Genomic DNA, 16,926 nt, shown 5'->3' on the forward strand with positions numbered 1-16,926 from the left:
CCTTTGCCACTTTTATTAAAATCAATTTCTAAGAAATCATCAACTTGTGAGGATAATATCGCTAAATGCAATCATACTTCCAAAATTGTTCAACATCCGTTGGTTTTATCCAAACCGGGAAAAAACTTACTATACTGATCATGAAGAAGAACGGAGGAAAACTCAAACATCACCTGTCGACACACGAGATGTAGAAAGAGCAGGCAACGATATTTGTGTTTGTGATTTACTCAGAGACCCTCGTGTACTTGTCGTCTGCCTTGATGGTGAGCGCGATTTTCGTAACGAGGTTGGCGTTTCGTGCCTTGCGGATAAAAATTCTGGTGCGACATGTTCAACAGCTTTTCTAACATCTCCTAGTAAGTGTTCTGAACCTTGTACTATTTTTTGATAAGCACTGTCATATTGTATAATGAGCGTATCACAGTCTGCTTGTTCCTTACACCTCCGGCACAGACTTTCATTTACTTCAGCAAGTTTTACAGTGAGCAAACCAAGATCTGACTGTATTTTCTTTTGTTCCTCTGATAAATCAAATATATCCTTGTGAAGTTCATCTCTTTTGTAACGCATTTCATCAATACATCGGAGTAATTCCACATTATATCTATTGAGAGTAGCGTCAGGTCTGATTGTTCCACGTCCTGATTTTTTCTTCCCGGACATGTCTGTTTCTAAGGCAAAACAATATCCAGTAGTGGGAGCACGAATTTCGACTTTTTTTATCTTAAAGATTTATATCAAAATTGATTTTAATGTTTGATTAAAGTTTTCAATATTTTCTCCTCTTTTGTACACCTGGAAAGCCACACTGTATTTCAATTCCTTTCAAGTTCGTTTTGACAACTAAATTGCAATTCTTATATTAATCCTTTACATCAATAAGGCGTATGGTTACTACATTTGTCCTGTAAAAGATGAAATGTAATGAATATTTACCGACGAAACTTCACATAATAACCAATTATTTCTCCTTAAGTCCAGAAAACTGTGTTCTTAAAATCTAATTGAGTCCAAAATACAGAAAAGTTTGATTACCTTTTATCATTAACAACCAAGAAATTCCTTCCACTCAAGTTAGGATGTAAGTATGATATTGACTTTAGTTAATTTACGACCTTACCAATATTTTGGGACATGTAAAACAGTGTGACAAATCTAAAAGATGTATTAAGCTCACAGTATGTTATCAAAAACAAACACTTGAAGAACTGAAGTATGGTCGTTTATCCATTAGTCGTGTGTAAACTTTAAATCAATGACTTTGATATCATTCTGGGGCTCTAAAATCTAACTTGTGTATAAAAGACTATGAGAAAGGTGATTTATATGTAACCCTCAGAAAAGGAAGGAGATTACTTAATTTATAAAATGTATCGAGAAAATACACTTACCTTTTCGTTAAAATCACTTTACTTTTTATAAAAATAATTCCTGAAATTCACATACAAACATATTAAAACATGAAATTACATCATCTGCATCCTCATCTTCATCATTAGCATCGTTTCACATCAAGTAATTTTTACCAAGAGTCGTCCTTGTGCAGTAATGAATTGAACAAACAGAACGCTGAGCCAGAGACTATGTACATTGACAGAGTATACAAATCTTAAGATGAATTGTAGTCTTGTAATCAATATGATCCTTCACATATTAACAAATGTTGATTCAGTAAGCCTTACAATTCCCGAAAGAGCATCCAAAAATGTATCAGTGTTTGATATAAATTATCATATTGAATCAAAGAATGCAATGAACTTGGTGACCAGTTGCCAAATTAGCGTCTACTGAAAAGGTTGCAGTCCTAATGAAACGACCCGTAAATATCTGATATAACAACATAACAACAACTGCTCTGTTTAAAGTATAAACTTGTTAAATATATTCCATACGATGCAGTTTAAATCAGTTAAATGTTAATTAAATTTTTGGTATATTAAATTGTGATAAAACAATCCTTCCAAGGAAACGTTTTAAAGATATGAATCTAAAATGGATTACAGTAATCTTGTGAAGTCTCAGGTGTTATATCTAGCGCGTACAATATGCCAATTACTTGCATATACCGGATACAAAAACTAAAGCAAGATATGATTCTAATGCTGATGATGATAAGTTATCCATTGAAACACGTGTGCAACGTATCGACATTTGCAATATAAATATATATGATTGGTAATTTTCTATTCATTGTCTATTAATATTACAAAATTTTAATTACATGAATGAATACACACAGAAGATAAAGAATAAAAGAGCAACTTCACTAGAAAACTTGGAATTATGATCCAGCTAAACCAGTAGGATAAGCTTCCTCTGCTTTTCCAGAAATATCCTGGTTACCGAGTGAAGTTTCTCCACTCATTCGAGATAAACCTTATAGCAGATCTTGCTAGCTTGTTAGAAACTAAGGGGTATTAAGTGGTAAATTAATGTAGAGACCGTCTCCTTCGCATCTGATCAAAATCATTTAATGTAAAAGAGCATATTTGATCTACTATTTGTACCGTATTTTCCTCTAACCACCCATAGATATTGATATGTCGGGTAATCAATAGTCAGATAAAAAGTCCTTAATAGATTGGCACTTGCATTTAATGGACAATTCGTATCTATTGTCAATTTATACTATATGTTAATAAATATGTAATTTCACAATGGCCCTCTGATACGTTTGATCTCTGTCATATTGGTAGAGGCGGTCGTATTGGTTCCGAGGCGTCGCCGAGGACCAATACGGCTGTCGAGGCCAATATGATTGACCGAAACCTATAACAGGGCCAATATGAAATTACATATACATTGACAATTTTATTAACCAACTCAACTAGATGATTTGTAGAAAAGTTGTTTTCGTGTTTTGTCAAGAACAAGTTATGATGCCGTATTGGCCCTGGTTTGATCCATATTGGCCCCGTATAGATGCCCAGTTTGAATTAATATCAATTGGTCAGTTTTAGACATATTTTAATGTATTTTGGGTAGTTGGTTAATAATTGGTTTTACAAGTGGTAAGACTTTAATGAAATATTGAACTTGAACTTGCAACTGGTTGGGTTGACAACATTTGTTACAACTGAAAAGGTGACTAAATAAGTCGACATCGGTTCTTTATGCCAATCTCCATTTCAACAGAGTATGTAATCAAATACTGATGGTCTTATACGATATAGTTTTATTCATATCCATTTCCGTTATATTATATTTCACCATTTTAACTTATTTAGTTGTTTCTTTTTTTCCATTTCCTTAGTTGTGTGTTGTTTACGAATTTCGCCTCATCTGAAACTTTAGTTATCCTCAATTTTATCTGTTACTTGCAGTTAAGATCTACATAGAAAGTAATACCTTCATAACCTTAACCTCATTAAAAAAATTCTTAATATAAATGAATAGACCAGGTAATCTTCGTAGCTTTATAATGACTCATGGGAATGTGATTGAAACACGTTTTTCCCTCTTATGAGAGCGTATAGATAACACGCATCAGATGTCAAGCGGAACAATACTTGAACTTTTATATTCCCCATTTTTCAACCTCCCCAAACGTAGGCATAAACAAACAAAAAATACGATAATTGAACGTTGTTGAAAGTACCTTCTAGGAGTTATCTTGGTAGATACACGCTTTCATGAATGATTTTGTTCTAGTGTGAATTGTTTGACACGTGTCGCGGAGCTGCATTATAGTTGCTATATTATTACCGGATAATACTCACTTGCAATATTACGGGTGTCGCTGGCGGAGCAGGACATACCCTTCCGGAGCACCTGTTGTCACACCCGGCTTTTTAGTTCATATTGCTAGTTGTAACGTCTTGTTTATGTAATTTTTTATACGGTTCGCTACATTGTATATATTATTCGTCTTTGTTTCCTGTGTTAACATTTATGCCAAGTTTTTTATTTTTATTTTGCCATATTTGAATAATCCCTCTGCTGATGCTTCGGTATCTTTTGCAGACATGTAGGATTGTTTTATGTCCTTTGACTTATATCTTTGTCACGGACTGAAATCAATGGAAGGAAAAATCGTTCAAAAAGAAGTTGTTGGGAATGATACGCAACGCTTTCGAACCATGTTCCATTAACTTCTATCGTAGAAATTTAGCGCAATTAAATGAACTTTTCTGTGAATATAAAGGAGGCATATGTGTGAAATTGTCATATTTAAACGATTGTAGTCTGGCTGGCAGTAAGGGCATACTTATTCAAATTTTCAACCCGCATGATATTTTCCGTGAAATAAATGGTTGTGTCTTAATAATACTTCTCATACTAATATGCTTTTTTCCCTTTTTCTTCTTTAGTCTTTCAATTGTTTTTGAATGAAAAATGTCATCTGCTAAACTTGTCAAAACGACACGTTACAGATAACGTATACTTTCGCTACTCCGGTCCATGCCACATGTTTACGCTTACCCTGCCGGTGCACCTGGTCCATGCTCCCAGTTTTTAGTGGAGTATGAGTTGCTCATTTGCTTTTGTTACTTTGTATGTATCATTTTAGTTTTTAATGTTCTTTGTTGTGTATATCTGTTTCCCATGTTTGGTCTTTGTCCCTGGATTGCTTTCTTTTGATTTTCGCTAGCGCTAGAACTTTGGTTCCCTAAATTACTCTTTGAGAGGACTGGTGATTGATTTGTTAATTCACTATCATTTTCTGGTATGTTCTTGTATTTTGCCCGTTTGTAACTGTTTTCTTATTTTTCGCTCTGACTTATTCTTTTATTTATTTATTTTTGCTTTCGCTTAAATCAAAGTTGGCCTATCACGATATGTTTTTGTAAGCATTTCTAACAGGCTGTAACCTCATGAAGATTTAAAACAAGTAGATAAGTAAAGTCTTTATTATGAGATATGCAAGTAGTAAAATATGAACTTTAATACAATATGAAATTTAATTTGTCTATACAAAAATACATACAAAAATATATGTGAAAATGTGTTCGTGATATTTTATCACTGTTGGTATAAATGTTAGTATGTGAAATGAACAAAAAAAAAACAAAATAAAGATACATGTGTCAAACAAGGTAGCAGATAATGAGATACTGTAATTTTAATATTGATTATTTGCATGTACTGTTTTCTTACGGTTTCAAAAAAAATATTGATAAATTTGTTTATAGTTAAGTTCTTCTAAATCAAATGAGATTTAATATTAAAAAATTAAGATTTCAAATCGCACGGTCTAAAACAAAAATAAAAAATTGCAAATGGTCCAGCAGTTTTGAGCAAAAGAAAAATTTTGAAATGATTGTACTTTTAACAAAATTGACCTGTACAAACTAAAATTAAACTATATATAAACATATAAATATTTCACTATCATAACATTAGACAAATATATCTATGATTGTTTTACATTGTAAGAGGCAAGATTTCAAACCACTAAAACCTACGCACAGTTTGAACAAAGTTCTTCAACAACGTAATAAATGTGGTCATTTAGAATGTAAGCAAGCACACTCTGGAAGGAACTTATCTACAACCTTTTAAAGTATGTCACAAATATAATATCATTTTCATAAAAGATTTCGAATGTGTTGACTACTGATGCCGTTCATGTCCTCTTACTGGAATGTAAAAAGCAAATGTTCTAACATATTAATTTTCTGCCTCAAAGTAGAGTTCTGGGCCTAGTGTAACATCCTCAGCTCCTGACCTCGTTGATCTGAAGGTATTGCCTCCAACTACTCTCTCTTCCAGGACGATCTGTTCATCCCCACGTACATCCTCGTGACGTCGACTTCTCTTCTTCTTCTTATGACGACGACGTCGTTCTTCTTCGTCATAAGTATACTCTATAGGAGGTAGATAGTAAGGACGGGATGCTGTGGTAAGGTATCTCTCATCTAATGGGGAAGCTGCAGTAGTCACGTATCTCTCACCACTACAATTAAAAATGTTACACTTATATGAAACAAGCAAGTTGGTATCTTCATTATTATAAGAACATACATAAAAATCGCCTAAATGTATTTTATTATTTCTAAAATCTAAGTTTTTTGAGGTTTGTTAATTTTTAAATGTTTTAGCAACTCAAAAATTTACTTGTTCATTGGAATTTTGTCTTTTTCCATTACTTTTCATTATATGTTCTGTCCTAGAACGTGTCCAAAACTAAAAACTATCTCGAAAATAAAATTCATCCTAAATATAATGTTAACAAAACTACTTCCCATAGAAGGCATACTTACACAGTATATTCTGGTTCCACAACTCTATATTGAGTAACATATTCATTCTGGGGTCTACTGCAATGAAAGGGTTAACATTTTAAAATTTACATGGTAAGTTGCTTTATTTTTTATTCTTATTCTTTTCATGAAAATAAAAGATTAATACAATTACTTCACACAGTCAGGCAGGGGTGGTAATGTTATTGAATTTCATGCAAGTATAAAAATTAGTGGAAGTAGTAAACAGTATAGATTTTACTTCAATTATAATTTTATCATATTTCCAGAATGTTTACAACCATAAGCAATCATGTAGAATGGTAACAATCCTATCTTTCAATCATACATACTGAATAATTGGAAACTTACACTCTTTATCCATTACAGTAGTACACTTGTAAATACCATACCTCATATCTTCCATTAAAAAACATTTTTGTGGAAGAATGACCCAAAGTTTGGTATAGTTCCCAACATTGGTAACTTATTATTTTGTGAATCAGTCACCTCTAACTTTGAAATAAGGACAACATGCTTCATTCAAGTACTGTTAATGTGGCAACTTAAAATGTTTTAATGTCAGCAATTTATGTTTTAAATAGTTTGTATTGCAAGCAAAGGCAGAGTAAGCAAATTTAATATAATTTGTGTTGAAGTCAGAGCAAGTTAAGCATAAAGGCTCAGGGATTCACAGTTGTTCCCTTAATAATTGTTACCAATATATTATTTCAGCATGTTGATTAAGACCATATTTTTTGTGCTTCTATTTAAATGAAGTAAGCATTTTTTCTGACACTGACAGGAATTTTACTTTAAGTTACAGAGTTCAATTGAAAAAAAAAAACTAAATAACTTTTGAATTACATGTTTTTTCTTTGTAAATATTCAAACTTTACATTATCAAAGTTGATACATCTGTAATTTAAACCTTCCTACAGAGAGTTTAACTCAATAGCTTACTTGATTTAACTACACTAAAAAAAAACCATTTTAATGAAAGAATACTCTGTAGATATTCTTACTGCAACATAAATAAAAAAGATACAAAAAATGATCATGTTTTATTACGATAATATAAAATGTAAATTTATTATACAATGATGTAAATATACTATTACAATATAATTCTAGATTCCTAGACAAAAATCTTTATAAAAAATGTACAAAATATTTTGATATAAAAATTGAAAGATATGTATTTTGATGAATGCATAAAATATCAAGCACAACACATACTAGTAATGAAGTGAGGAATTCTTGGTAGGCAAATACTGGTACCCTGTAAACCAGGTGAAGAAAAATAAATTGAATTGATGATATTTCACTTTGCCTTAATAATTTGGTAGCTTTAATATACTCGGGAATTCTGTAAAAACCAAATTGTTTTTAATGACAAGTTGAAACACTGGAACTTGCAAACAGTGTAAAATAAATATACAAAATATTACAGTATACAAGTAAATGGTGTTTAACATTTTAAAAATGATTAAAAAGTAAGTTATCAAAAAAAAAAAAAATAGAATTCAAAACTTAACATTGGAATGTAATGTGCATAAATAACAAGAAAAGATATCTAACAAATCTTGATGCACTTAAACAAAAAACCTGAAACACAAATTCAATATATTGCTATCTAAGTCCTTCAAATTTGTGATAAAAACATTTTGAGCAAACACTGAATTCAACTATAAAAAAGTCATTAGATATCACATATGACATTATTGCTTTAAATTTAACACAGTTAACAATTTACTAAGTAAGCAGTGTATAGAATAAAGGTTAAATGTTGATGTGGTAATTATAAATGTCAATGCCTTTGAACTTCGATTCGTTTACTATAGAGAACATAATTTGATTTCACTATTCCTAAGAAGTTTATTCCGGATCAAATCTGTAGACTGGTCCAGTAACAACCTCTTCAACTTCTACATCACTATATCTACTACCAGTACGGAATCCATCATCTACTACTCTCTCCTCTAAAACTATCTGTTCATCACCTCGTAACTCATCGTGACGCCTGCTCCTCTTCTTCTTCCTACGGCGACGGCGACGTTCTTCTTCATCGTATGTATACTCTATTGCAGGGAGGTAGTATGGACGGGCAGCAGTGGTTACATACCTCTCATCACTACAAGTATAAAAAATTACCTCAGTCAAACCTTAAAACTAAAATGTATATAGCACTGAAAGTTATAAGTTTATCATAGAATGACCTGAATATACAAAGATAAATCTATCAAAGTTGTTTGTACTTTCTTTCAAAAAATGAATGAAAACATTTAAAAAGTAAGTTTTAAAAAAAAACCTCTTATAGTAAGTAGATGAGGAAATATAAAAATAAAATATTATAAATTAATTACTATAAAATTGTTTACAAATCTCTATTTACTGCATTAACACTATTATTGAAAGCATAAATACAATATATTTAAGTTCTATTTAATACATTTATATAAAGTTGAAAATTATTAAAATCTTCACTGACAAAAATATAACTTTAACCCATCCCCTGTCTAAATAATATTACACATAATTGATAAAAAAATACGGACAAATGCCATGAAAATGATATTAACCATTTTCAACAGTATAAATACTGTCTTTGGAAATTTAATACTTTCTATGTAAAAATCTAATTTTTAATGAAAATAAAAGAAACACAATAATTCATGTCCGTGAAGATTTTCTAATTAGAAATAATACATACACTTCATATTCTGGTCTTATAACACGGTATTTGGTTATCTCATATTCGTTTGAAGGTCGGCCGCTACAATATATTATATGGTTGATTATCAGTACAGGGTACAGAAGCAAAGCAGAAATATTCCTTGATTTTTCAAGTATTAATAAACAGAAGAAAACTATTAATAACTATAACTATACCAAGTTGCCATGAAATGTTTAGTAAATAAAGGTATATAAATACAATGAATGTTAATTATAACTCTCAGACTGGAGGTGGTCGAAAGCGTTATGACAAAGAGGCTTGATGTAGTAAACAGAAAAAGCTGTAATAACAGATGTCATCTTCAGGTCCAAACTTGACCAAAGATATATGTTAGTTTGTTCCATTGCAAAAATAGTGCTTCAGAAAATCTGGTAATATTTCTGTTTCATTCTAACTTGAAATGTGGAATAAAGCAAAATTAGTGTATTATAAAAAGGCACTGTACCAGTATATACAACGGTTTTTAGATTCTTGTCGGTATATTTCCCAACTAGTGCAAACAATATCAGACATGTAAATATATAACCATGTTTAACTGTTATAGTTGTAGTTAACAGTCAAGAAATATTGCTATCCCATATATTAGCAACTGTATAGGTAAATATATATATAGACCACAGATTGTTACTCCAGACATGGTACTTCAGATTACCACATATGAAGTAAATGCATGGTAACAAGTCAAATACATATTGTTCTTCACATTTACAAGACATGTGACTTTCTTACAGAAATAATTATCAGACTCTGGTTTTATATTCTATAACAATTATGCATCATAGTTATGGTGTTGTCACTAATGTTCCTATGGTGCAAAGCCATTAAAATAAAAAATAATATATGAATTTGAAGCCAAGTGGTGCTTTTCCCAGATGGACTCATAAACCGGACTCATAAACCATGGGATTATAAAATCACTGTGCAGTGTTGTGCTTATAAAAGTATAAAAAAAATAATGAGAAAATGTATAGAATAAAAAAAAAAACAAGTTTCCAAATTAGAAGGTAGATTTGTCAAATCAGTACACCAAAATATAATGTTTACTGAACATCACTAAATTCACAGAATTTAATATCTTAACTACAACAATTTAAAGTTTGTCAAAAACTAAATCAATGCTCTGAAACAATAGTAATAGAAAATATGTAACAATAAATATATAAACGATAGGAATAGTCACAGTTATTATCACAATGGTCATAAGGTTAAAAAAGAATGTGTTCGCATCAGCAAACAACATCAATTTAAGTTTTAATTAACTTTTACTTTGGTGCACTTTTAATGAAGCTACCCACATTTTTAGATGCTATTTATATACCTGTAGACTGGTGCCATGTGTAAGCTAACATCCCTCTTGGAAATCAAAGATGGCTCTCTGTAGAGAAAAGGTAGAAAACTTGTGTCATAAAAAAAAAACAAAATGTTTGACACATTGTTTCCTATTCAGTGATTGGTGCATCACAACCAAAACAGAAAAATCTTTGGCATAAATTGAATATTAAAAAAATTGATAAATAAAAATTGTAAGTCTCTACCTTTCAACTCTACTTATCACATTAAATTGACAACACATATATGAATAAAGCTGGTCATGTCCGTAACCAATTTGAGTTCCTTCAAGCCAGAAACAGATTGACTCATCAAGCAGCACAATCGATCAAAATATTTTTAATTTTATCATTTGAAATAAAAAATAAATTTAATAAAAATAAAAAAGAAATGAACAGATTTACTGTAAATCAAAAGCTAATAAACGTATTATTATTAGACAATGTTAAATTACAAAGAAAAAAAAACAAAAAACAAACAAACCTAAAACTTCCAAATTTTTGAGTTACAAAAGACGGACACTAAATTGTCACTCAAATTCTCAGTATTCAGAGTTATTTTCATGTCACTAGTCTCAGGCTTGTTGGAATTTTGTCAATGAAGCTTTTGTTTCAAAATGAAAGAAAAGTGAGACAAATGGAGTGTCAAAGGCAAATTCTCTTTATTGCTGATGTGCACTGACCAACCTAATGGTCCTACATACCTAGTCACAGCAGTGGGAACTTCATAAAACTGAGGTATAGACACTTTCGGGTCTGGTGTGATACGTCGGTCTTTTTCTGCAGCCCCAGCTCCACAACACCAAGCACAACAACCTTCAAGATGATACATATATAGAAAACACTTTACCTCCAACAGGCAAGGAGGTAAACTATATACCAGTATGAACTGAAATTATTTATTTTCTTGATATTTGTCAACAAAATATTTCCATCAAAATTAATTTAAAGAAATAAAAAATAACTTTGTAAATTAATTTGCTACAAAAACTGAATCTATGTAAGATAATCTAAATGACACCTACTTTTACTTTCTATTTAAAAATCAACTATAAATAGAATTTGATTCTTACCTTGTAATACACAACATGCAATTAGGACAATAAGAAGAAGAACAAAGAACAAAATTCCCAAACAAATGGCAGCAATCTCTCCCCCAGTCAAACCACCAGCACTGGCAACAGCCGCACCTGTGTTAGGACCTACAGTAGTTGTAGTGGAACTAGTCGAAACTGTAAATAAATAAATACCTTGAATAACTATTACACCAGTGGTACAAAATATTTCCCTAACAATTCCACCAGTATCACAAAGAAATAAAGAATCATCCAATACACCAGTGATACAATGTGTAGCCAAGTGGTACAAAATGTACTCATGACTACAAATTGAAAATTAATACAATAATGGATAATTTTTTTGAAAGTTATCATTTAGGATATGACCTAACAGATTATTATTGAAGTCGCTGTAAATTTTAATAACAATACCTTGTATTGTCCTTGTATTAAAAGATCTAATGTATGCTTTGAAAATTGAAAAAAATATATACAAACTATTGTTAAGGCAACAGAATGATGCAAATCTCTTAAAAAACAAATGTAATGTAATGAATGGGTAACTAGGACTGAAAGCAGAAAGAAGACATAAATAATATGACTTTCGGACTTTTGAAAATAAAATGTAGCTTTTATTTTTTCTTTCTTATTACAAAGACATTTCATGATAAACTAGCAACTTACCAAGTAAACTGACAGAGGATGTTTGGTGAGTACCGGGTAAACTGACAGTGAAGATGATGTTTGGTGAATGACCAACTTACCTGGTGAACTGACAGTGAAGAGGATGTTTGGTGAGTGACCAACTTACCTGGTAAACTGACAGTGAAGAGGATGTTTGGTGAATGACCAACTTACCTGGTAAACTGACAGTGAAGAGGATGTTTGGTGAGTGACCAACTTCATTGTAAGCAACACAATGGTACTGTCCTACATCTTGTATACTGTCCATATCAATAGATAAAGTTTTCTCTGTCTGGCCAACAATTTCATAGCCATTCTGGAACCATTTCCAAGCAATAGCTGAGGGATTGGCTTTAGTATTACAGGTCAGTGTAATTGGAGAATTGAGTGCAGGAGTAAAGGTGTTTTCTGCAACAGCATTGACTGGTGTATCTGAAGGAAGAAAAATAATTTTTTTGCATCTTAATCTATAAAAGGAAATCAAACAGATCTATGCACAAGAATAAGATATTTTTTCCAAAAATATAATAGATGAATCAGAGAAAACTTGAGCATGTATTGAATTAATTTAACAAGAGTAATGATATCTCATAATATCAATAAACACAAAATAATCTACAATGATTAATATGTTTTCATATCAACCCTTGGTCTTAAACACTCTGATCACTTACATTTCACATCAACATCAATGGTAGCTTCCTGGTATCCGATCTCATTTTCAGCTTTACATGTGTACAATCCATCATGAGGGGTCCATTCAGAGTTCTTGATAGTGAGAGTCTGTCCAGTACCAACTTTAACATCTTTATGGTACCATTCATATGAAGGTGATGGGTTGGCAGTAGCATTACAATAGATAGAGAAATCATTACCCTCTAAAACGGTTATCTGTCCAGGGAAGATCTGAATGCCCATTGGTGAAGCTAAAAGTATCAAGTATAAGGTTTATTATCATATGTATGTTAAAGTCACTTCTATAAAAAGACTAGGGCATAAAAGCAATAAACATTTAAATACCCATGACATAACAGGAATAAATAGAAGTAGTTAACATCTTCAGTAATTTTAAAGCAACGATAAACAAGGAAGGGATAGATCAGAAATAAAAGATTTTCTTTGAGCATTTACTAAAAATTCACCTGGTTTAATTTTACATTTTTGTGAAAACACAAAATTATGATGAAAATATCTAACTTACTTCTCATATCGACAGTGAGTGATCCAGTATTTGAATTACCAGTACCAACTGAGTTAGTCACTGTACAGATATAATCCCCCTGATCTGATGCTCCAAGGTTAAAGATTGTCAGACTTGGACTGGTCAGGGTACCACCCTGGTATTTGTTTCCATCAATATTAATATTAGTGTTCACACCTCCAACAACCTTCTTCCATTGAACTTTGTTAGCGAAAGGATTTGATGTGAATGCACACTGAATTGTTACAGACTGAGCTAACTTTCCAGTGATTGGATGGTTGGTAATCCGAACCTTTGGTCTATCTGTTTATATAAAAAACAAATATTTTTCAAGGGTGAGATCTGTTATGGATAAAAATTGAATGAAAAAGAGTAACATGAAATACTGTAACATGAACATTGTAAACTATCCATTTCTATTGTATTGTTTTTAAGCTTGTTTGTTTTTTACAATCAGAATGTTCAAGACATCACATGATAATTGTTTATGTTTTACATATTACTCCTGAATAAACTTACATTGCACATCAACATTAACTGAAGCAGTATTTGATCCAAAAGAATTAGAAGCTGTACATGTATATGATGTGGCATCACTTTCCTTAGCATTGGCTATAGACAGTGTAGCTCCAGAGGCAATAACAGTATTGGAACCAAACTTCCTCCATTCGTAGGATGGGGCAGGTGTTCCCTGGGCAGAACATGTGGTAGATATTGTCTGTCCTTCCTCTACTGTGAGAGGGCTTGGGTTGATGACAACATTTATTGGTGGGTCTTAAATAAACAAAAAAGTAGTACAATGTAATAACAATTTATACAAAGAGAATCACAACAACAATAAATCATTAAAACATGCAAGGCAAGTAATGACATTATAAAGATAGAAAATCATGTAAGGCAAGTAATGACATTATAAAGATAGGAAATCACGAAAGGCAAGTGATGTCATTACAAAGATAGAAAATTACGTAAGGCAAGTAATGACATTATAAAGATAGAAAATCATGAAAGGCAAGTGATGGCATTACAAATAAAGAAAAGTAAATATTAATGATTCCTAGGATTTTTTGTATGTCTAAAACCTGTATTAACTAAATGTTTGTACGTTAAAGGAATATTTTCTATATTGTATGAATCTTGTTTGTATCAATACTTTTGATGTAAAACAGAGACAGAAACTGTAGAAAATGATTACTCTGATTACTAATGTTTACCTCCAGTGGCATCAAGATACACAGTATTACTGGTTCCTGTTCCTTCACTGTTGACTGCCTGGCATCTGTAAGTACCCTCGTCACTTTCTTGGATGGGGCTAATGGTCAAATCAGGGTTAGCAACAGATCCACCACTAAATCTACTGTTTCCAGAAATGTCAATATTGCTGGCAGCATTGTTTGTGACAAATTGCCAGATGATTTGTGTTGCTGCAGGGTTAGCATCAACAGAACAGTCAATTGTGATAGAAGTTCCAATCCTGACAGATGATGGTATAGATGCTGTTACAGTAGGTACATCTGGAAATGTTCAACAATTCTTATTAGTAGTAACTTCTTTTGAAATTCATTTCACAAATACAATACAATATTTATTACGGCTTTGACCAACAGTACTTTTAGGTTAAAGATTTAAAAAACAATTTTCAAATTGAAGAGCAATAACTTGAAATACAGGGAGAATGAGAAAGTGATAAAATCTTGGTAATAAAGCAAGAAAAACTCACTTCCAACAACTCGTAGATTTGTTGGTGTGTTTGCTTTTCCAGTGCCAACAATATTTGTAGCATGGCAGTTGTATTGTCCTGCATCAGACATCTGTACATTGTAAATAACCAATGATGGAGACTGTACTGTAGAACCGCTATATTTAGAAGAAGCTGACCCAGTTGTGGAAATCTGTTCCTCCTGGTTGTTACCAATCTTACGTGTCCAATAAACAGAATTATGAGCAGGGTTAGATTGGATGGAACAAGCAATGGTGATAGTGTTACCAATATTGATTGTGTAGCTTGCTTCTGGAATGGTAACTACAGGGGGACCTGAAAGACAAGTGTTTTTTTATTAGCAAGGAAAAAATATGTACAAAGATTTGTATGGAAAAGAAATACAGATCATTCCAATATATAAACTGTGTGTCATCTGAAATTATTCCACATCAGAACAATCTTTACAGTCCAAATGAAATCTGACAATTAATTTGGAAACTGCATCTATTAACAGATTGAGATCATATTAAAACTTCTTACTTCCAATAACATTAAGTGTTCCTCGTTCACTCTGGCCAGTACCAACACTATTAGCAGCAAAACAGATGTAACTAGCCTCATCATTGGTGTTCACATTACTAATCTGAAGTGAAGGATTACCCACTGTACCACCGGAATACTTTGCAGTATTGGACGTGTCTATTGTAATCGGGGATTGGTTTCCAACAATTTTCTGCCAATAGACTGAAGTAGCTGCTGGGTTAGCTGAGACGACACATCCAAGGGTCACACTGTTGCCATAGTTTGCCTGTACATTGGTGTTGGTAAGACTAACACTTGGTGTTGCTAAGGTTGAAAATATCAGAATATAAGTAAAAGTAGACTCTTTCAATTACACAGCCAAATGTGCCACATGTGATAATCATATGGTGCTCGATTCATATGATAATCATATGTAATTTGAAATATATGATTATCATATAGTGCACAATTTATATGATAATCATATGATGCAAACCATATGATTCTCATGTGTGGCACATTTGCCTGTGTAAACATCATTCTAAAACACATTTAAATTTTTTTTTTAAATTTGCCTTATTCTAAAACACTGCCAATTCATGTCTTTCTGGACTTTACAAATTTCAATACTAAATGTATTATATGTTTAGAACAGCATGAAATGGGCTAATCCAAAGTAGCAAAACAATAAATCACTACCACCCCAAGAGTAAACCTAATTCATCAATATTGGAAATAAAACATTACTAAAAATACATTAAAGGAATAGTAAATATATAAACCATACGATTTCTACAACTGAAATGAAGACATACATAATAACATAGGCTCTGTTCATCCCTACCTAAAATATTGAATGCTTTGTGTAATTTTATACCTTATAATGGTGCTTGTACATTTTCATAAATGTTTTGAGATATATACTCTTGATATTTAATAAGCTTATTTATGAGACTACCAGTGGAAACAAGAAGCAAGCACATGCATAAAAAAAACTGCTACAGTCTAAACAAACAAAGCTATACAAAAGAACAAGCTGATCATCTTCTGATTAAATACAAATATTGCAGAACTACATATATCATTTGTTAAAGTCAAGTTTTCAAACATTTTGAGAAAACAGGGAAATCAAACATTCATCTCTATTATCAACTATACTGCAATTGATGTCTGAACCTCAATGAATCTGTTCAAATAAAGGATTCAATAGGAGCATAGTATTAAAATCATGACAATCAGAAGGCCTAAAGTATTTAATTAAAATTAAATAATAATATTGAGTCTTGTGAATTATAAACTATGGGTTTCATTTTGTTGTTTCAAAAATAATAGTAAACTCTGAAAGTTATTTTTTGTTTCGTTAAAAGGTAATGCAAGACATTTGAGGTCTATGCATTACCAGCCTAATTAGGATTTTTCTTGATAGAATATATCATATTTAGTAAGTATTATTTTCCACCAACACAAGCTCAAACCCATTCTTCCAAAATAAAAAATAATGACAAACAA

General features: G+C 31.7%; 1 protein-coding gene and 1 pseudogene across 14 annotated transcripts in view; both read right to left on the reverse strand.

The window, feature by feature from the left end:
- On the reverse strand, positions 1-1,852 carry LOC148615886 (uncharacterized; annotated as a pseudogene). 4 transcript variants are annotated; one of them, XR_015922075.1, is made up of 2 exons: positions 1,395-1,852; positions 1-908 (listed from the first exon to the last, which is right to left on the reverse strand). The product of XR_015922075.1 is annotated as an uncharacterized LOC148615886, transcript variant X2 (transcript). The 4 variants fall into 4 exon arrangements; XR_015922076.1 differs by lacking the exon at positions 1,395-1,852 and adding an exon at positions 1,181-1,279; XR_015922074.1 differs by lacking the exon at positions 1,395-1,852 and adding an exon at positions 1,124-1,242.
- Positions 1,853-4,835: 2,983 nt separating this feature from the next.
- The window catches only part of LOC148615887 (hemicentin-1-like), a 72,774-nt gene continuing 60,683 nt past the window's right edge, over positions 4,836-16,926 (reverse strand). For 7 of the 10 annotated variants that reach the window (XM_088582501.1, XM_088582495.1, XM_088582503.1 and 4 more), the window contains 12 exons: positions 15,436-15,741; positions 14,914-15,228; positions 14,408-14,707; positions 13,713-13,967; positions 13,194-13,496; positions 12,667-12,918; positions 12,167-12,424; positions 11,324-11,482; positions 10,955-11,066; positions 10,241-10,297; positions 6,207-6,263; positions 4,836-5,899 (listed from right to left, as the gene is read on the reverse strand). In XM_088582501.1, the coding sequence (XP_088438627.1) occupies positions 5,614-5,899; positions 6,207-6,263; positions 10,241-10,297; positions 10,955-11,066; positions 11,324-11,482; positions 12,167-12,424; positions 12,667-12,918; positions 13,194-13,496; positions 13,713-13,967; positions 14,408-14,707; positions 14,914-15,228; positions 15,436-15,741 (2,660 nt within the window). In that variant the 3' untranslated portion in view covers positions 4,836-5,613. Of the gene's footprint in view, positions 5,900-6,206; positions 6,264-7,234; positions 8,320-8,898; positions 8,962-10,240; positions 10,298-10,954; positions 11,067-11,323; positions 11,483-12,166; positions 12,425-12,666; positions 12,919-13,193; positions 13,497-13,712; positions 13,968-14,407; positions 14,708-14,913; positions 15,229-15,435; positions 15,742-16,926 lie in introns of those variants that run through there. The other 3 variants (XM_088582496.1, XM_088582497.1, XM_088582498.1) reach the window with 3 other exon arrangements.

Source organism: Perna viridis, chromosome 5 (genome assembly GCF_037379345.1).
Source record: "Perna viridis isolate PV_CMFRI_1.1 ecotype Kerala chromosome 5, ASM3737934v1, whole genome shotgun sequence".
NCBI classification, from domain to species: domain Eukaryota; kingdom Metazoa; phylum Mollusca; class Bivalvia; order Mytilida; family Mytilidae; genus Perna; species Perna viridis.